Source organism: Phascolarctos cinereus, unplaced genomic scaffold (genome assembly GCF_003287225.1).
Source record: "Phascolarctos cinereus isolate Bilbo 61053 unplaced genomic scaffold, phaCin_HiC Scaffold_4;HRSCAF=312, whole genome shotgun sequence".
Classification (NCBI taxonomy): Eukaryota; Metazoa; Chordata; class Mammalia; order Diprotodontia; family Phascolarctidae; genus Phascolarctos; species Phascolarctos cinereus.
The window spans coordinates 289270563-289292258 of record NW_027555847.1 but is presented as its reverse complement, the minus strand read 5'-3'; the positions used below and the strand labels follow the sequence as shown (position 1 = coordinate 289292258).

The following is a 21696-nucleotide window of genomic DNA, read 5'->3' as shown; positions in this document are numbered from 1 at the left end:
TTTACTTATTATTCAGTGCCATACTATCAAAATACCAAAGAATTATTTCATAGAGCTAGAAAAAATAGTAACAAAACTCATCTAGAAAAACAAAAGTTCAAGAATATCATGGGAATCAATGAAAAAATGTTAAGGAAGGTAGTCTAGAAGGTTCAGATTTCAAACAATATTACAAAGTGGTAATCATCAAAACAATCTGGTGTTCGTTAAGAAACAGAATGGTGGATCAGTGGAACACATTAGGTACACGACACACAGTAATGAAATGACCATAGAAAACTGGTGTTTGATAAACTCAAAGTCCAAGATTTTAGGATCAGAACTAAAAAAATATGACAAAAACTGCTGGGAAAAACGGAAAGCAGTTTGACACAAACTAGGCTTAGATCAACCATCTCACACCATACCAATGTAAAGTCAAAACAGATAAATGCTTTAGACATGAAGGATGATAGCATAAGTAAATTAAGGGAACATAACAAAATGTACCTGTCATATCTATGGATAAGGGAAGAGTTTTTGTCTAACAAGAAAGAAGGAATTACATGAAGTTTCCTTTTTGATTTTGAGAATATTTTTGATTTCATGAAGTTATGCAATGCACAAACAAAACCAAAGTAGCCAAGATTAGAAGGCAAGCAGGAAACTGGGAAAAAATTTTTCACAGCAAATTTCTCTGATAATGACTTCATTTCTCAAATATATAAAGAACTGAGTGAAATTTATAAAAATAAGAGCCATTCTCCAGTTGATGAACATTAAAAGGATATGAACAAGCAGTTTTTAGACAAAGAACTCAAAGCTATCTATAATCATATGAAAAAATGCTCTAAGTCACTACTGATTAGAGAAATACAAATTAGAACAATTCTGAGGTACCACCTCACACCTATCAAATTAGCTAATATGACAGAAAAGGAAAATGACAATTGGGTAATGGCTGAATAAGCTGGTATATGATTGTAATGGAATACTATTGTCCTACAGGAAATGATGTGGGGGAAGGTTTCAGAAAAACCTGGGGAGACTTACATGAACTGATGCAAAGTGAAGTCAGCAGAACCAGGAGAACATTGTACATAGCAACGGCAATATTATAAGGATCATCAACTGTGAAAGACTTAGCTATTCTGATCAAGACAATGATTCAAGAAAATTCCAAAGAACCCATGATGAAAAAATGCTATCCTCCATCCTAAGAAAACTGATGAACTCTTGAATGCAGATGGAAGCACACTTTAAAAAAAATTTTCTTTATTTTGCAACTTGGCTGATGTGGAAATATGTTTTGCATGACCTCATGTATAATTAAAATCGAATTACTTGCCTTTTCAGGGAACAGGGAGGGGTGGGAGAGGAGAAGATAATTTGGAACTGGAAATTTTAAAAATAACTGTTAAAAATATTTTTACATGTAACTGGGAAATATTTAACAAAAAAAATTAAAAATAAAAAGGAGCCTCAAAAATAACAGTAACTACCAATCTAAAAGCTCCCTTTATCACTTCTGTAATTTTTTATGAGATTTTATGTATCAAGGACATTTGGTATGTGAGAAAAATAAATATTCTGCAAAAAAAATTTCTTTAGCTACCTTACCTTTACATTCACAGAACTAAATGACAGGCATAGAAAGATTTCACTGTACTTGACTGTGGCCTACTAAAAAAATTTATGAATATAGCAAAATGCCAACTGAAAGGTCCTTATCCAATAAGCTATCTACAAGATACCTTGAAAAATCTAACTAAGTATTTTCCTAGGCTACCCTATAATCTTTTAACATCAAGGAAAGCAGAAAGTAGAAAGATATATGCTTGTGAAATTTATTTGCCACTGTCATAGATGACATCCAGCACAAAGTCCAAACTGAAGAGGAATTCACTTTAGATGGAAAGGTCCTCCAGGTGCACTTGTTTGTTAGTTTCTTCGTGCTGATTTCATCACTCCTGGAAACACTGCAGAGCCTTTTAAAAGATGTTATTAGAGTTTAGCCTAAAAATCCATACAGGAAAAAGAAAAAATCACTCAAATTTAAAAAATGCTTATAGTCCAGATGAGGATATGCAGTTGGATAGTCAACCCAAAGATCTCTCTCACTAGTACACAGAACTTTGACAACATGCAAATGAACAACAGGCTGGACACAGAACTTTAAAAAAAATTTTTAAAAAGGGTGGTGGTGGTGGGGGAACAAGTTGAACTTCTTTATCCAGGAAAATTCAGTTCTTTTAATGACCTCAAGACTGTTTCTGAAACAAAGGTTCAATCTTGTAACACCAAACACGCCCATATGTCCTAGAATAAGAATTTTCCAAGTTCATTACTCACAGGGCAGTGGAGAGGACCATGAGAGAAATGAGGAGGGCAAGTAAAATAAAGGACATCATCAAAAGAACATACAAATGGATAAAGAAATGAGGCAGTCATACAATGAAAATTAAGGCTAACCAATGGACAGACCAGTATTTATGTAATGTCAAGAGATAATGATGGGGGCAGCTAGGTGGCACAATGGATAGAATACCAGCCCTGAAGTCAGGAGTACCTGAGTTCAAATCTGGCCTCAGACCAAACACTTGACACACTTACTAGCTGTGCGATCCTGGGCAAGTTACTTAACCCCAATTGCCTAAAAAAGGGAGGGAGAGAGAGAGAGAGAGAGAGAATGAGAGAGAGAGAGAGTGAGAGAGTGAGAGAGAGAGAGAGAGAGAGAGAGAGAGAGAGAGAGAGAGAGAGAGAGAGAGAGAATGACGAAGGCCCAGCACCATTGTTGGGCCCTTTGTGGGAGATTTACAGAAAGACGTAAATCAGAACTGCAGAGGATGAGCAGGAATGGAAGGCATTTCAATCTGAGTGACTAGAGGGAGTACCCACATATATTAGATCACAGATTCCATGAACTATTAAAGAAACCAAAACAAATCTCAGAGCCCTGCGAGTTGAATCAAAACTTGAAAAATAGAAGCAATTACAATTGTTGTTGTTAATTGTTCAGTTATGTCCAACTCTTTGTGTCCCTATTTGGTACCTTTCTTGGCAAAGATACTCGAGTGGTTTGCCAGTTTCTTTTCTAGCTCATTTTACAGATGAGAAAACTGAGGTAAACAGGATTAAGTGACTTGCCCACAGTCACACAACAAGTAAATGTCTGAGTCCGCATTTGAACTCAGAAAGATGAAATCTTCCTGACTTCAGGCCCAGCACTCTATCCACTGTGCCACCTAGCTGCAATTACAATTCATTCATTTAGAAATCACAAATCTGAAATTTCTGATAATTCAAATATACTACACAACTCCTAAGTAAAATTTCAGAACTAAGTGTCACAAATTAAAAATTTTATGGCATATTATGAAGTGATGTTGACCTATCTTTTTTGGCCATAGCAACTCATGAAAATAGGGTGTGGATCCATGATATCATTGGCACAGGAAGCTCCAGTAAAGAAATTCCCTCCACCTATGCAAAATGGCAATTTTGCCCCAATTGCCTAAAAAAAAAATTAAAATAAAAAAAACAAAATGGCAGTTTTGCTGTACCTTACTGTCCTAGAGACTTGCCTATGAGTCTGAAAGGCTTGAGTACTTACCCAAGACCACACAGCCAGTTCATGGCAGAGGTCAGACTTGAACCCAAGTCACCTTGACTTACAGATGAGAAAACTGAGGTAAACAGGATTAAGTGACTTGCCCACAGTTACACAACAAGTAAATGTCTGAGTCCGCATTTGAACTCAGAAAGATGAAATCTTCCTGACTTCAGGCCCAGCACTCTATCCACTGTGCCACCTAGCTGCAATTACAATTCTACATAGCTGTCTTCTGTCACCAATATGGTACCAGAACTCAGTGGACTCACGGAAAACAGGCAGAAGGTATTAACAAATGCAGTTTTAAAATCAACTAATAACACTCTTAGGAATCTAAATCTGCAATAACTTATAAATTAAATCACTACAAGAGAAATTAAACTATATATCTATGAAGTAACATTCCTCGTCAAAAATAAAAAAGGAGATGGTGTAAATGAGTAGGAGGCAAATGGAAGGAGAGCTCACAGGGTAACCATGGAAAGATGAATAAAAAAAGGTTTTGTGGTATAGTAACAAGAAAACATTTTGTGGCACACTTAGTGATATTTCCTTAAAGTGACTTATCTCCTCTGGTCCACCTTCTAAGGGTGAGGCCTTTACTATAGCTACGTGTACTACTGAACAGAGGTAAACGTTAGCCTGTACATTGACGGGCACATTCCAGGGGGAATGTAATAAGGCAGAGACTTTGGCTACTTAATGTGCTATGATCCAGATAAAGGATGAGGTAGTTGTACCTTAGAGGCAGCTACATAGCAGTGGATAGAGTACAGGGCATGCAGACTGAAGACCTGAGTTCAAATCTCACCTCAGACTTACTAGTTGTATGACCTTGGGAAAATGACTTAACCTCTGGTTGCCTCAGTTTCCTAAATGGAGATAAGGGTTGCTGTAAGTATCAAAATAAAATAATATTTGTAAAGCACTAAGCACCCAAGTCTGGCCCATAGTAGGTACTAGAAAAATACTAGCCACTATCATTAAGGGGGAGCCATCAAGTAATGATAAAGTCTATACTGATGTAGTCAAATAAGCATCCAATACAGGAAAAAAACAATTGCCCATATACTTCAGCAACGAAAACTGTATAACACAGAAAGATCCAACAAGAAAGAAGTGAATCTTCAGTAGAAGGACTGTAAAGTCAGAAATAGAGAAAGAGTATCAAGATTAAGGTTCTGTAGTAATATCAGAGAGCCACAGAAATTTATTTTGTCTATTCAGTTACAATGTTGTTTAAGTTTGGGAATATAAAGCTAGCTTTGCTGCCACAGCTCCTGATGAAGCAAATCCACACAGGACTAAGGAAAGTGGCTCAGTCACTTGCTACCTGTGTGACCCTGAGCAGGTCATAATCTTTCCGGGCCTCCATTTTTTCATTTGTAAAATCTTAGGGTTCAACTAGACGACCACTTTAAATAATGTTAACAGTCTTCATCCCACAGAATGAGGATACTTTGTTAAGACTAGCAATAAGTATCAGTTCAAGATAATCATAAGCAAACAGACCACTAGGAAGATAATTCTGAGTGACTCATCAAAGTCCACTGTGGAAAATAAAGTAGAAACTCTATATAACTTAATATCATAGTGCAAAAGTTGACATAGAAGAACTGGGAAAACTATGATGGAAAACATGACTAGAGATCAAGGAATGAGATTTATAGACTACTTATATGTCTCATGCTTGTATTTATAAATAAGCAAAGAATCAGAGGGAAGTAGTCATGCTCATTAAAAAAAAGAAAAAGAAAAAAATTACTATCATGAGTCAAAAACCAACTTCTTGTTACACACATGATATTCATTTCTGAATTACCTATACATAATCAGATCTCCAGGTGGTAAATGGAAACAAAAAGTTGGTAGAAAATCTTTACCAGCCATATAATATCTTCAGTATCTTTTATACCACATTTACAAGTCATTGGTAAGTGTGGCACCATCAAGTATGTGTATAAATAGACATATATGTGTATGTACACACATATATGATAAAAATCACTGTATAGAGTAAGGCATGAAGGAGCTGTGATCTACCTTGGCAGTAGGAGGAATATTCATACTAATAAAATCAAGATTTGATCAAAATACAAAGTTCTATTATGGACTAAAGTTCCATTAATTTATCTAATTATGCTTCCTTGCCTCTAGAAATCCTCAAATCCAAAATATATACCATTGCAGGTACATCTTCTTAAACAATAGTTCTGATTAGGTCACTGTTCTAAACAAAAAGCAGTAACTGGTAATTTCCCAAAATGGTGACAGAAGAGAATAGCATGGATTAATAGTTGTACTTAGGTGGTTAATCAATACTTAAAAAGACCAGTGGTCCAGCTTGAGTGCCCATGGATGATTGTACCTGGGAGTATGGGATGGTAAAGAAAGGTACAACAGAAGTGAAATTAAAATACATAGAAGAAAAGCCACAAATGAAGTCAGATGCAGGTGGTAGCTGAGTTTCTGGGAGGCTAACCTAAATGGATGCAAGATGAAGGAATTAGAAGACATTCATGGAGTCAGAAAAACTGGGAAGAGCAAAGTGACTGACATCAGTTAAGTAGCAGTTTCTGGTAATGCCAATGTGCACATACCCCCTTCGCTTTCTGTGATCTGGTGAGTCAACTCTGACACTTTCCTTTCTGCAAAGAAGCTTCCATGGGTCTTAGAATTTTAGTTTGGTGAGGCAGTTTTTGCTGATTTTTTAAAAAGGGTTAGTGGAAATTTGGATAGGTTCAAGTTACAACTGATATAAACTGCTGCTTGAGTTTAGTCAAGACAGCCTTTTTCTCTAGCATTCAATGAAATGTGCTTTGGAAACTGTCACTGTATTTAACACCTAAATGAATTATAAAACCCTAGGAAATGCTTTAGATCCTTGACAGTAGCAGGTATATCACCACTTCGAGATAGCTTCCATTTATGAAACAATATTTATCTTCTTCAAGAAGTAAACTATGCTCTCTAAACCCATGCAGACTATTTGGGTATACTATTAAGGTATGCTATTAAAGTACACCACATTACCCGGAGGTCCAGCAGGTCTTGAAAAATGTGGTTCAGCTGGGTGTGGTGACATACGCCTGTAATCCCTGCTACTGGGAAGGCTGAGGCTGGTGGACCACTTGAGCTCCGGAGTTCTGAGCTGCAGTAGGGGTAAAGCTGATCAGGAGTTAGCACTAAGTCCAGTATCATTATGGTGAACCCCCAGGAGCACAGGGACAACCAGGATGCTTTTAAGGAGGGGTGCACCGGCCCAGGTCGGAAACGGAGCAGGTCAAAGCTTCCGTGCCGATCAGCAGTGGGATCAGGCCCCTGAGTGGTTGCTGCACTTCCAGCCTGGGCGAGATAGGGAGACCCAGTCTCAAAAACAGAAAGAAAAAAAAAAGAAAGAAAAAGAAAAAAAAAAGAAAGAGAAAAGAAAAAAAGAAAAAGGAAAGGAAAAGAAAAGAAAGAAAGAAATAGAAAAATGTGGTTCATATATCTCTGGGATAACACAATTACATTGCATGGCCTCAAAATCATGAGAACATACAGTTTTGGGCTGCCTTTTTTTTTTTAAAGGGTCACAGAGTGAGGAGTGGGAATCCAGATCTGCTATTTAATTAGTATAGGGAATTCATGTTAAGCAAATTCCCTCAATAAATCCGATCGGCAACTGTTAAGCAACTTAGAATTGCAAATAATTTCCTTGGAAAATTAAGTGACTTTCTGAACATTAACACAGCCAGAATGAGTCAAAGCAGAGACTTGAACCTAGCTCTCTCAGACTCCAAGACTAGTTTCCATAAACTATGCCACACTCTCATTCTACATTTACTGAAGACTGCTTTCCACCATCCTCTTCCTAAATCTTTGTCAGATTATAAGCCTTCAAAGTATCATCTTGGAAATAAAGTAAATTGTGATCACTGGGATAAGACAATAGGAATTAATAATAGAGGTGGTAGTCATATAAGATGACAGTGTTCAGAGGACAAATGTCATGACAAGAGCACAGGATTCTACTACCCCCCCATATAAACAAGACAAATATTTAGGTTGAGGAGGTCAAATGTCAGATGATGCCTTTGTATAAATCTCTTTATGAATTCAGAGGACCTCAGTTTCTGAATCCTAAGGGTTTAGATGTGATCTGCTGGGCTAGGGGAATCTAAGGCTTGATGGATGGTACAGTACAATGGTCAGAGAGGAAGTGTATTTATGCCTCTATTGAACTGACAACACCCTTAAAGTATCAGGATGAAAGTTTTGCATCAACAGGAAAGCTAACATTGGCTGGTCACTACATCACCCCAGTTACTTTAGTGTAAGGAGATGTTTTGAACCTCAGCTGCTGGTTGAGTTATATTAAGCCAGTCATTTGATTTCTACAAGTAAAGAATCAGAAGAGATTAGTTAACATCCAGGGGAATAAGATCAGTATATGCTACCTCCAAGGGATTCACTCCCATGAGTCTGGCCAGCAGAAGTGACTCCTTAATTATATCAACGAGTACCAGCAATATAAGTGTATCTACTGGCTGCAGAGAAATTTATTTTACTCTTGCACAAGTGCTACACACAGGAATTTCTCAAAGGCAAGTAATCTTTCAGGGCCTGGATATATAACATGCAATGATGTAGGAACTCAGTTCCAAGAGTTGGACATATTCCTTCAGTTCTTAATGGGTTCACTGATTGGCTTAGTCTTCCTTTCCATATATAGCATGGTGACTTCAACATACAAGTTAATGTTCCCTCATACATCCTGGTATCACAGTTCCTCAATCTACTCTATTTTTCTTTTATTATCTATTATTCTATTATGCATTCTTATAACTGCTACATATGGAGATGGTCATACCTTTACCTTACCATCTTGGCTCCCCTTCCTACTCCAAACAAGTATTTCAATTCCTTGTTCAAGAGCTCTCATTCTCCTTTATCCAATCATAATCTTTTATCTTTCCATCTCTCCCTATGCCTTATTCTTCTTACTCTTCAATCTTACTGTGACTTCAAATCCCTCCATTCTCGAGTACTATCCCAGGCCATTACCCTGCTCTAACTAGTCTCTCTTCCCTTCCCTATGTCTCTTGGTGAACTAGTTCAACTCTGTACATTCATGTGCTGGTGAACAAAGCTAAAGGATGTGTTGACTACATCCACTACAAATTTGTTATCTAACCTCAATTTAGCCTTCACTAGGAATGAGATAAATGTTATACTCATCTACTCTCCACAGTGGTGTTCTAAACCTTCTTATTTCTTCTCAAGTGTCTCTTGAATCCCCACTGCACACTCACTTGCTAATCTCATCAATCATTCAATTATCTTCTCTACCAGATCCTTAATTCCAATACAAGTCTCTCCTAAAACTCTAAGTACCATATGACCTAACTACCTTTTGGATCTCTCAAATTCGGTGCCCTATAGCTATCCCAAAATCAAAAAGTCCCACACAACTCACTATCTTTCCATTAATTATCTTCCAAACATCCTTATTACTTATTGTAAAGGATACCACCATTCTTCCATTCACTCGGGTTTGTCATCTTGAACTTCCCTGTCTTACTAACTGACATAATCACTTTGCCAATTCTTGTGATTCCTTTCCCTAAACCATATCTCAAATACACCTTCTCTCTGTTTACATAGCTACTACCCTCATTTAGATCCTCATTACCTCTTGCCTGGATTACTTCAATAGCTTTCTAATTTTACTTCCTGACTCAAGTCTCTGCCCATTCTAACACAGATGATAAAGCTATTTTCCCCAAAGTATAGATACGACTGTCACAAACATCCTAGTCCTTGATCTCACTCAGCGAACTCCCATGGCTCCCTGTCTACTCTAGGATCAAATATAAATTTCTCTCTTTAGAATTTAAAGCTCCTTTTCTCTTCCTACATTTCCAGTCTTATTACACTTCATTACCCTCCAAAACCTCTATGGTTCAGCCATAATCGCTTACTTGTTGCTCTTCACAGCTTGGGGAATTTGCACTGCTTGTCCCCTGTGTTTGAAATGCTCTTCTTAGAATTCCTGGCTTCCTTAAGTGACACCTCAGGAGGCCTTTCCCAGTCTTTCCAGCTGTTAGTCCTCTTTCCTGTAAGGCTATTTATTTTCCATCCAACCTGTAATCACCTAGTTTGCACCAATTTAGGTATAATTTATCACACCAATTAGAATGTAATCCTGAGAGCAAGGAATATTTTTTTTTCTTTGTATAACCAATGCTTAGCATACTGTTAGAATACAGTAAGCATTTAATAAATGCTTATTGATTGATCTGTGGTCCTAAGAAAGGTCTATTTGAGGTCCTCTGTCAATGGATTTTACTCATTTCCCTACTATCTATAGAACCTAGATACATATTGAAATACAGTCCGACGTACAGAAATAATACTTTTGTAACATATTAGATCCAATTGCCTGGTGTGAACCATGACTAGGCCTGAGATTTTCATGATCTCCTGGAATATCTGGTGGCCCTGCAGCAAGAGGCCATGGAGCAGACCACAAATTGGGCCAATGTAATTGGAGCAAAGGCAGCAGATTCCTGAGCCTCAACCTGGGTAAACTGATGCATGAGAACTACTAGGTTGTCAATTAAGTTGTGAGGACTTATTCTTAATGGATAGCATGAGTGAGAACTTTTAAGAAATTCTCAGTAAGGATGGGCTAACTCTGAAAGGAATTCTTCGCCAGGACACTAAAGAAATATTTTTCTCTCCTTCCCATCACCATCCTCAATAAGTATAGGTGATAGATCTTTTGGTTAGCACTATTCCATAAGAAGACAGTCTACAAAAGGTGCCTCCATTTCCTCTCTTCTCACTCTCTCCTTAACTTTCTATAGCCTGTCTTCTGACCACATCATTCAACCGAAACTGCTTTCTCCAAAGTTAGTAGTGATCTTCTAATTACCAAACCTAACATTTGTTTTTTTTCCTCTCAATTCTCACCCTTCTTGACCTCCCCTGCAGCCTCTGACATTGTGATTCACCCTCTTTTCCTTAATATTCTCTTTTTTTGTAGATTTCCAGTAACACTACTCTCTCCTGATTTTCCTGCTACCTCTGCCTACTCCTTCTTAGTATTATTTGCTGGATCTTTACCCAGGTGAAGGTAGCCTGCTCTTTGCTGAGTCCTCTTTTTTCTTCTATACTGTTTCCATTGGTGATTTCATCAGTTCCCACTGAATCAATTATAATCTCTATAGTGATGATTGTCAAATCAACTTATCCAGCTGTAACACCTCCACTGACCTCTATTCTTCAATTCATTGTTCAATAGAGTGTCTCTCTCTTTTTTTCTCTCCTCCACCCTCATGTTGCTAAGGCCTGCTGATTTTACCTTTGTAGCATCTTTTACATATTCCCCTTTCTCTCCTACGCTGCCACCGCTTTGGTGCAGGACATTGCTTCCTCATGCCTGGACTACTGGTCCTCACACCAGCTGGTTGGTCTACTTGCTACCAGTCTCTCCCTCCTCCAGTCCATCCTTCACTCGGCTATCAAAGTGATCTTCTTAAAGTGAAGGGCTGACCATGTCATATTCCCTACTCAACAAACTCCAATGGATCCATATCACCTACAAGATCAAATATAAATCTTCTGACATTCTAAACCCTTCATAACTAGCTCCCTCCTTTCTCAGCTTTCTAGCCATCTTACACTTTACACCCCTTCACAGACTCATCACCATTCCATCTCTTGACTCCAGCAATTTTTACTGGCTGTCCCCCATGGAATGCTCTCTTCTCTTATTTATGCCTCTTGACTTCCCTGGCTTCCTTGAAGCCCCTGCTACAACCCTATCTACTACAAGAAACCTTTTCAATACCTCTTAACTTTAGTACCTTCTTTTGGCTACTTACTTCTAATTTATCCTGTGCATACCATCATTTGTACATAGTTATTTCCAGTCAGTCAGTCAGCATTTATTAAGTGCTTACTATGTGCCAGGCATGCTAAGCTCTGGCCATTAGATTGTGAATTCTTTCCACACAGGGATTTTCCCCTTTGTATAACAGTACCTGGCACACAATAGGTGCTTAAATAATATTTATGAAAGGACTGACTACTTAGAAGTTTCCATTCACTAAAAGGTCATGGAAGGCCTGCCTGAGGTCCTGAATAAAAGCTTACTAGCACTGAAGAGATTTAAGTAGATCCTGGTTCATCACTTATCAGAAATGTTGTTGACAGGATTCTTTTTGGTAATGGGCTCCAGGGGTGGGGAACCTGTGGCCTAGAAGCCACAAATGGTCCTCTAGATCTTCAAGTGCAGCCCTCTGACTGAATTCAAACTTAACAGAACAAATCCCCTTAATAAAAGGATCTGTTCTGTAAAACTTGGACTCAGTCAAAGGGCCTCACCTGAGGACATGTGGCCTCAAGGCCACAGGTTCCCCATCCCTAGAGACATTCAATAGGGCATCTCTAAAGACTTTCCTAATTCTGACGTTCTTTGAACTGGTTAAGTACAAGGTCACCTAGTAGATGGCAGATTCCAACAACTGTGAAACTACAAAAGTGAAGCTGACACAGTCAACTTCAGTGTCCACTGTTCATCTATGTCCACGTGTATGTCCACAAACAATTTTCTCTTGGCCACAATCCTAAGAAATTCAATATAGTGACTTGAAACTTTTCAAGGGGCCTTATAACATTGATCAAGAGTGATTGAGTGGCTTCTACCTGCTTCCATGTTCATTTATATTACTCTTATAGGAAGGAGGTCACATCCTAGTTTCAAGAATGTTAGTTTAATTGCACTACCTTCATTTCCTTTACTACTTAGTTCACTTTATAAATACCAATTAGCTAACAATAACATATTTTGAGCTAACATGACATTTGATTATTTTTCATCTACAATTTTTATCAAGAACACTTAGTAGTTGTACATGTGATTTGTACATTTAAATGAGATTAGAAAGCATATTCACCATCGTTTGGTTTCCTGATCTTTCTTCTTGTAATTGTCCAATTTTTTCATTCCTTTCACATTCTGCTGTTTTAAGGTTTCTTCAGTCTCCCAAGTGTTATGGATATGGGACCATCCTTTCCATTTAATTAAATACTGGATCTCTCCTGGTTCCTTAGTTTTTTCATATCCAGCATTGGGGTCACCATCTGCTTCAACTGCATAGATGGTTGTAGTAGCACCAGTTGCTGAAAAGAAAAATAAAGTTAGTTCTCTTGTGTATATGTATTCATGAGTACATAACAACAAAAGGGCTAAGCAAACCTCTCCTGGTTTAAGAAAACTGTTTTGGACTCAAATTAAGAATTAACAACAAAAGGGCTAAGCAAACCTCTCCTGGTTTAAGAAAACTGTTTTGGACTCAAATTAAGAATTCAGTCAAGATTTTACAATTTTTACTTTCTTTTTAAAAATAGGCTATTTAAATAAGTGAGTAGGGCAGTTACATCAATAATACAGAATCAAAATAAATGATATAAACTCAACCTCTGCAAATAATTTTTAAACTTTTATAGTACAAATATTTACATCAGGATGATATGGACATTTATAAGTATGCAACAAGTTACATATATCAAAAGATAACTTCCATTTTCCAAGGATCAACTACAACGTGACTTTTCAGTGACTATTCAACTTTTCAGGCCATTTCAAATGAGTTATAGAATCTCACAAAATCCAAATCACAATTAAAAAAAGTTTCTCAACTTAACTTATAAACAACTGAACAGTACTTCTAAAAGGCTGCTTCAAAGTATCTGAACTCTTTTGCTTTTAATATCAGCAAAGGATATCTCAAGATAAAAATAATACTGATGATATCTTACATTTGTAGTGAAAAATAACAATAAACCAAATCTTGGAAAAATTCAAGTGAAAGATATCTTGATGTTGAAATTACCATTACCTTCCTGATAGCATTTTATAACTACGAGGAACTCAAACAACTTCATAATTTTAAAACTTTTAATTAATCTCAACATATGAGGTAAAGAGTATAATAATATTCTCTTTTACAGAAAATACTCAATAAAATCAAGTACTTTCCTTAGGCAAATAGCAAACCACTAAATAGTAAGGACAGGAAGATATTTATCAATGTGTTTTCAACTACAGAATGGGAATATAGTGAATTATTCACTGGAGTAAAACTATATCCAACAAAACAAGATTAGAATTGTTCCTCCTTATACTCTGTGCTAAAGTTGAGTAAATAAATAAAAATACCTCCTTTTCTTCCAATCCTACTGTCCATAAACCTTTCTATTGTCTCAAATTCATCTTCTTCAGGTTGAGGAACATCTTCTCCACAAACCTCCAACAAATCATCTGAATCTGTTTTCATTTCTTCATCTTCCTTATAACTAACATTGACAGTTGCCTGGCGACGAGAACCTCTTTTATCATAATCATCATCATCTTCTTCAGAAGAATCAATCTGTCTCTTCTTCTGTCCAGAGATCTTCTTTCCATTTTTTGCTTTAGTTCTATGAAAGGAAAAATAAAATGCTTTAAAAATATTTTGAAGGACTGTACAATAGTGATTTAGTTGAGAGGTAACATGACACAGAGGAACAAGGGCGGGTCTTAGAATCAGGTTAGTTCAAAATGTCTCGGACAAATACTAGATGATCGTGTAACTAAGACAGTTAAAGGAGTTGATAATTTTCCCCACTGGAGAGTTTCCACACTAGGACTTCCTCACATCAATGAAATCAAAGGTCCATACCCTCCCCTACCACAAAAAGAGGCTTAAAACTAAGTGTACAATATCTATGTACAAAAGAATTACTACCCCTGACCACTGATGATTTTTAATATGATATCAAATTAAAGAATATTGATTTTTACCTGATTTGAGGTTTCCTGCTTTTGACTTTATTTTTTGGCTCATAGTCAGATTCACTTTCATCACAACTGCTTTTTTCTCTTTCTTCTTCTGATTCAGAATCTGAACCCGTCTGGGAGGGAGATCCTGACCCTGACATCTGCCAATCCTCACTGCATATATTAAAGGAATAACCAGTGTTAGTGTCCAGATTTTTAAATGACCATATGTATATTACTATAGGTAACTACATCTGAGTTACTTAAATATATTTTCTGTATTTCAATGAATCTTATAATGAAATTTTTTTTAAATGAAGCATAAAAATAAGATACAAAATTTATAAAATTAGCCAAACAACAAGTAGGTTGATATATAAAACGCCACTATTTCTGAACTAACTCAGTATTAGAAATACCTTTCATCCAAAAATTCTAACAGGCAATTTAATTCTGCCAACATCTGTTAAACTATTACTTTATGCAAGGCACTGAAGATACAAAATCAGACATAATATAAACCCTATTTCTCAAAGAGCATGCAACTGAAGTTCCTGTAGATAATATTTTCTTCTGAATTTCCCAAATAACTTTACATTGAAAGCAAGTTATACATTTATATCAATCATTCTTTTAATTTTCTTAACTATGAACAAGATATATATAATACAGGAGATTACTATGTATGTCTTTTATTTTTCTAATTTAATTTGAAATTTGAATATTTTGGGTTTGGTGCCCAATTTGGCATTTTAATGGTGACACAAGTTATATTTAAAGTTAATATGTGCTAACGCTGCTTTAGAGAGTAAAACATATTTCTAATAAATATAGAGGTATATAGGCTTTAAAAAAATATCAGTGAAACATGTCTGTGAAGATACTGGTGGTTCTACTCAATTCTAGAAGGGCCCTGATAACTATATCTTAAGTCTCTTTTTTAATTGCATTTACTAGTTATCTCCCCTAGTAAGTGAATGACATATTAAGCTATCTTGCAAATGATCTTTAGGTTAACTCTGATACCACTCAACACATATACTACTTTCAACTTGTATTACCGTAGAAAAAAGGTACCATTTGTCAATAATTATTCACCTTCTTCTCCCTTAACATTTTCCCTTTAGTTACTCTTTATATCATTTTCTCAAGTAAACCACTAAGAAACTCACTTAGGAATGAAGCACACCACTACATTTTCCCCCCTAAAAAATAACTGAACTCTAAGTTCTCTTCTAGTCCTAAGTATTATGATCAGCAAACTAAAATATGAAATTTATATGCCTCTTCATACATATTCTGAACATGCTATGTTATGTGCTACAATAGCTTTAAATGCTAATCATTTTCTTAACAAGCTGGGCATAGTTTTTCACATGAAAATAAACTGTCAATATTTTTGAAGGAACGGGAAAAGGAGAAGGTAAAGGAATAAGCACTTAGTACCTATTATGTTCCAGGCACTATATTAAGCACTTTACAAATATTTTCTTATTTGAGACTCACAACAACCCTAAGAGGTAGATGTTGTCATTATCCCCATTTCACAGTTGAAAAAACTAAAGTAAACAGATTAACTGACCTGCCTACGATCACATAGCTTTATAAGTGTCTGAGGCTGCACCTGAACCCAGGTCTTCCTGATTCCAGGCCCAGCACTCCATCTATTGAGTTACCTACCTGTCCCATCTAGGGGCAAAAGTTAGTAAGCTCTTTAGCCAAGGGTGTAATGAAGTAACAAAAAGAAGACTCACTGATATTACTATTTTCCACTGATAGGCCAAAAGTGTGTTTTGTAAGAAAAAAGAAAGGTAAAAATGAAAGGAAGACCAAAAAAAAGAGCTACAGAAAGAAGTGAATATTAAAAATAAATGCTCAAATGATACTCTTTAAAGTACAAGCCATCTAACTATTCTAGAGCTTCTTGTTTTTAATTCAGAGCTAGTAGCTTAGGAAAACATAATGCTGTGTAAGTGGGACAACTTAAAATAAGTACACTATTGTATTTCAAAGGCTATTCGAATGACCACCAAGGTCCCTTCCGCCAACAGGAAGAAGTTACAACATAGCTCCATTTTCTCCACAGATAAGCTGAGCAATCATGACCTTAATGACTTGACATGTCCTTATTACCTTTGTGAAGCAGAATGGTGTAGTAAAAAGGGATGCTGGTGTACACAATAGTATCTGAAGAGCTTTCATGTGGAAAAGCATTTGTTAGATTTCTTAAGATTAGGCTTGTTGTGCTTTGCCCCAGAGGTTAAAATCAGGAACAAAAGGTAGAAGTTCTTGACTTAAGCAAATTTAGGCTTGATACAAGGAAAAACTTTCTAATGTTTAGAGCTAGCCAAAGATAAATAGGTAGTGGGATCCTCTTTACTGAAAGTCCTCAAGCAAAGATTTGATGAAAACTTCCTGGCTCTGGTTCAGGTATAAGTTAATACCAAATGGCCCTGGAGGTTTCTTCCAATTTTGTTATTCAATATAAATAAATTTCCATTATTATTACTGTCACTATTGTTGAGCAATATTTCTTAAATTATAGGTAGAGACTCACATAAGGTTGTGAGGAAGTTCTGAAAGGGTTCCAGAGATCAGGAAGTTAGTTATTTAAATAGATGAACAGAAAGGAGTAAACCTTCATGTCATCTAAATAACACTCATTTCCCTCTAGTTGTTAAGATTCCTGGTATAGCATGACAAAAAAATGAACACTAACTTTTATTAGTTTGAAGTGGGTGGTATGAAATAGAGTTGCAGAAACTCTCAGAAGTAGTCATGGGAGAAAAAATATAAGGACTAATAATTGCTTAGACTAACTTAATAACTGACAATATGAATCAAAGACTATTTCTGACTTCTACACACACACACACACACACACACACACACACACACACACACACCACACACACACACACACACACCCCTATGTAATAATAGTAAAGTTGAATATAGTTATGTTGATTAAAAAGACATCCTACTCTTTATGTTTTTTCCTCTTGACCTCACTGGATGACTCATCTTCAGAATCTTCACTGCTAGAAGAATTCTACAAAGAGAAAAATAAATATTACAGCATAAAATTAGTATCATGAGGTTAAGTTCTAATGGTAATTCTAAATGTCTAATGGTAGAAATTTTAAAAGTGATATTCCTGAATTAAAGTTTAATATGTTGTCACATACTTGGTTCTAAGTGGTAACACGTGTAAAATGTTCATGAAATTATTTTAAATAATGTTTGAATTTTTAAATTATATTTCAAGGAAAAGATTTCTGTTTTCTTCTTCTCTGTACTACTTTATTCCCCTCATAAAAAAGCAGTAGAACTATTTCTTTTTTTACTGACTAAAGTAATTTTAAAAATTTAAACTATCATCTCAAGTAAATGGCGAAGTAAGGCACACAATTTTAGTTTTCAATACAAAAGTATAACCTTGTTGAAACTATTGGTGGTCCTGTTGGCCACTTGCTAGTAGTAACATATTCATGGCTGAGGATTCCATGTATGAACAAGCCAAACACCTAACACTAATTTTTCCTTCCCCATCAGAATTCATTAATTCCATACTACCAAAAATCTTCATATAAGACCTTTAAAAATAAGTTAAACAGTTTAACAATTGGCTGCTGCATCTTGGTCAGTCTCTTATCTTTCTTCTGAGCTAATATCTGAATTTAAAAATATCAGCTGTACAGGGTGGGGAAAATACTTAAAATAACTATTAAAATATGGCCTTCAGTAATTCAGATCATTTAAATGATTTTTCTCTCTACTCCAGTGATAAAAAGCATTTCTAAAAGGTGTTAGCTCAGTTCTGTCTGTCAAATTTTAATTTTGCAAACTGTTCAAAGAATCACATTAAAATATAAAATGATGGACCTGATTTTCTCGTGAAAAGAGAGTAAACACTTTTTGATGTCTGATAACTTTCCTGACATAAGATAATTACTTAATTAACAATTTTAATTTAATACTTGGCTCCCATTGTTATAAAAGAATTGGTGTATCTCTATCAAGTGAGCTATTCCTTAAAACTAAGTCTAATAAAAACCAAAATAGATCATACTATATTTTATATATATCTATAGATATAGATATAGACATAGATATAGATATAGATATAGATACAGATATATAGATATAGATATATATAGATGTATATTTGTGTTCATATACATATAAAAATTTGTAGGCATTTTGAGGGAAGCAGGGTGGTTTAAAGTAATTCTTCTAAAAATTGAACACTGAATTCCAGAAATGTTAATAGAAAACAAACATTTTTATATATCCTTTGGATTTCAATCACGCTGATTCAAAAAAAAAATGAATTGCTATTATAGGTCTATTTAATAAAACCAAAATAAGAACTTGGGCTTGTGTCAAATCAATCAAATGAGAAATTCAAAATTTTTCAAAGAAATACAAACTACTTAGTTATCAAAAAGGTACAATTTTCAAGAAATATATAGGTGTACTACTAGTTTTAAAGATGAAAGTTAAATTAGTTTGCAAGAATCTTTTTGTTTTTACTCTCTACCCTACTTTAGAGAACAAGTTTGTGGCTTAAATGCTTATCTGAATTTTCTGAAATAACTGCAATGGTACCTGGAATTCCACTTCCTTATGAATTCCCAAATGAAGGCAGAGAATTGATAACTTAAACATGTTAAGTAAGTCACAGTCAATTCAATTTTACATATGAAGTAAATAAGAATATACTATAGTTAAATTTTTTAGCATTCCTTGTGTGCTAGCAACAAATAAGGTTTATATAAGGAAGCAGTATGTATGTGAAATCCTAAAACTTTGTACTGCATTGCTAAAGTTTCTATCCTTTTTATTGCTTAAACTTAATATATTATACTTGATCATAGGATCACCGATTTAAAGTTGAAGGGACTTTAGAGATTCATCTATTCTAGCTTCTTCATTTCATTAATGAGAAAACTAAGGTCCACTAAGGTTAAATGATTGTGCCAAAGGTCAGTCACATAGTCAAATCAGGGCCCCCTTACTCCTTTACAGCATTTCTTTAAAAGTACCAAGATGCCTCAAAAATTGAGTTAAGTATTTAATGAAGGAATCAGATTTCCAAAAATGTTCATTCTGTTTTTCAAATGTAGTCAAGGTTCAGAAAGCAACATCATCACTTTGATAGCAAATCAATGCTGTCCTGAGTGTGTTCTGTGAGTCATAGTCCAGGCTCCTTGAATTTAAATTCAAAAGAGTATACAAATTATCCTAGAGCAAACATACAGACAATATTTTTTTGAAGGGCAGTCATTTCCCCTAACCAGTCTTTCAAAATATATACATTTTCTTAAGAGTTTGACTGATCTACAAAACACCGTGTCAAATTAAAAAATAGTCTCCTAAAAGTTCACCTCTTCTGATCCACTATTGGAGGAAGTTTGTTGTTGCTGCTGCTGCTGCTTTCTAAGCATTGCAGATCTTTGGACAGCCAGAACACTAGGATTTGATTTCCAAAACTAAAAAGAGAAAAAAATGGTAAACAGAAAAGTCTAAAAGGTTTACATAACTGATAATCAATTAAATCTATATAAAAAGCAGGGGAATGAGTACAAACATTTTCATTCATAGAATTCACTGCTCTAAATACTTAGACTATTTCAAAACATGAACATAATAGATACAGTACAATTTATCAAACTGCACTACAATTGTAGAAATACGCTTAAACTTTTAGTAGTATTTGCAAAAATACTAACAGTACACTAACCTTAAAAGAAAAAGAAATCATTATAAAGAGAAATGATGTATTATCAAGAAATACATTAGATATAACATGTTATATCTAATATATCTGATATATGCAGACATACAGATGTGCTAAACTGATATAATATTATTTAATATGAACATCTAAACATTTTAGTTACGGTAGCTTATTTTGATCAAAAAGCATTATACCAAGTATCTCTAGAGGAAGTGAGTTTGCTTAGATTTTCCTGCTATTGATAGATATTAAAGAATCTAAATATAGAAACAGAATCATTTTGAGGCAGATGAATTAGATGACCTTACAAAATATTTTCTAACCTTTATTCATTAAGAACTAATTAATGAACAGAGTTTCAGAAGAAAAGAGACAGTTATGTTTTGCTTCTGAAATATGCAAGATCTGTGTTCCCATATTTGCAATTCATGGACTAAGGTGCTTTATTTTAGCCACCTATCATTTTTTTTGCTGCCAAAAATAATTCCTAAATACATAGGCAAAATATCTGCAGAAAGTAAGGCTGAAATGAAAATTTACTATTTTTAAAATTTTATGTATTTTTAAAAGGAAAAGAATCCTTTAAAAATGTCTAAAAATGAACTAAGGAAAAAATGTAATAATACAAGATACATACATTAGAATGTTTTGTTTTTTACCTCAGAGCTATCAACTTTTGGTGGTTTTGATTGTACTTTCTTTTCTCTAGAAGTATCTGACTCAGAATCAGAGTGACTGCCTGAGTCAGACCCGGAGTCAGAATCACTGCTGCCTGACTGACTGCTGCTCCCATCACTACTGCTTCCGGAGCTTGATCCAGAACCAGATCCAGAGGCTGATCCAGAATCATCATCCGACTGGCTGTAATTTTAAATTAAATAGTTTCTATTAATTTTAAACCATTCACCAGCAGCACAGTTCAATCTTTCTTGAAATGATAACTTGTTGAACAAACATTTCCTCCAACACCACAATCTCATTTTCACAAAGGATTGTTCTTATGCTACAGACTGGGGAAATGAAGCAGAGTAATTAAATAATTTGCCCAGGATCACAATCTGTTCATCTACCAATGACCCTCACTGACAACTTGGAAAAAACTCTAACATCTTAATAATAATGCTAATATTTCAAGACTCTATTATTTCATCTTTCAGCCATATTGGCCTCTTTTCTTTATAGTGTTTTGCTATTATTAAATTGTTCTCCTGGTTCTATTCACTTAACCCTAAATCAATTTATACAAGTCTTCCAAGGTTTTTCTGAAATCATTCCTTTTAGCATTGCAGTAACCTTCCATTACATTTATATATCAAAATTCATTCACCCATTTCCTAATTGGTGACCACCCCTTTAGTTTCTAGTTCACTACTATAACTATTTTTAAAATATATTTAATTAAGTCTCTGGAATATAGGCTTAGGAGTAGTTTCATTGGATCAAAGAGCATGCATGGTTCTGTGACTTGAGTCTGGTTCTGAACTGCTTTCTAGAATGCTTGGACCAATTCCCAGCTCCAATATCAATGGAATTCATCAATGGCCTATGTTC

At 35.2% G+C, this 21696-nt stretch overlaps 1 protein-coding gene across 4 annotated transcripts in view; it reads right to left on the bottom strand.

The window, feature by feature from the left end:
- The window catches only part of CHD1 (chromodomain helicase DNA binding protein 1), a 122204-nt gene that overhangs the window by 69389 nt on the left and 31119 nt on the right, over positions 1 to 21696 (bottom strand). For all 4 annotated transcript variants that reach the window (XM_078153108.1, XM_021009211.2, XM_078153109.1 and 1 more), the window contains exons 3-8: positions 20805 to 21006; positions 19793 to 19897; positions 17387 to 17454; positions 14427 to 14576; positions 13803 to 14062; positions 12538 to 12763 (exon numbers count right to left, since the gene is read on the bottom strand). In XM_078153108.1, coding sequence (XP_078009234.1) covers positions 12538 to 12763; positions 13803 to 14062; positions 14427 to 14576; positions 17387 to 17454; positions 19793 to 19897; positions 20805 to 21006 — 1011 coding nt within the window. The remainder of the gene's footprint in view (positions 1 to 12537; positions 12764 to 13802; positions 14063 to 14426; positions 14577 to 17386; positions 17455 to 19792; positions 19898 to 20804; positions 21007 to 21696) is intronic.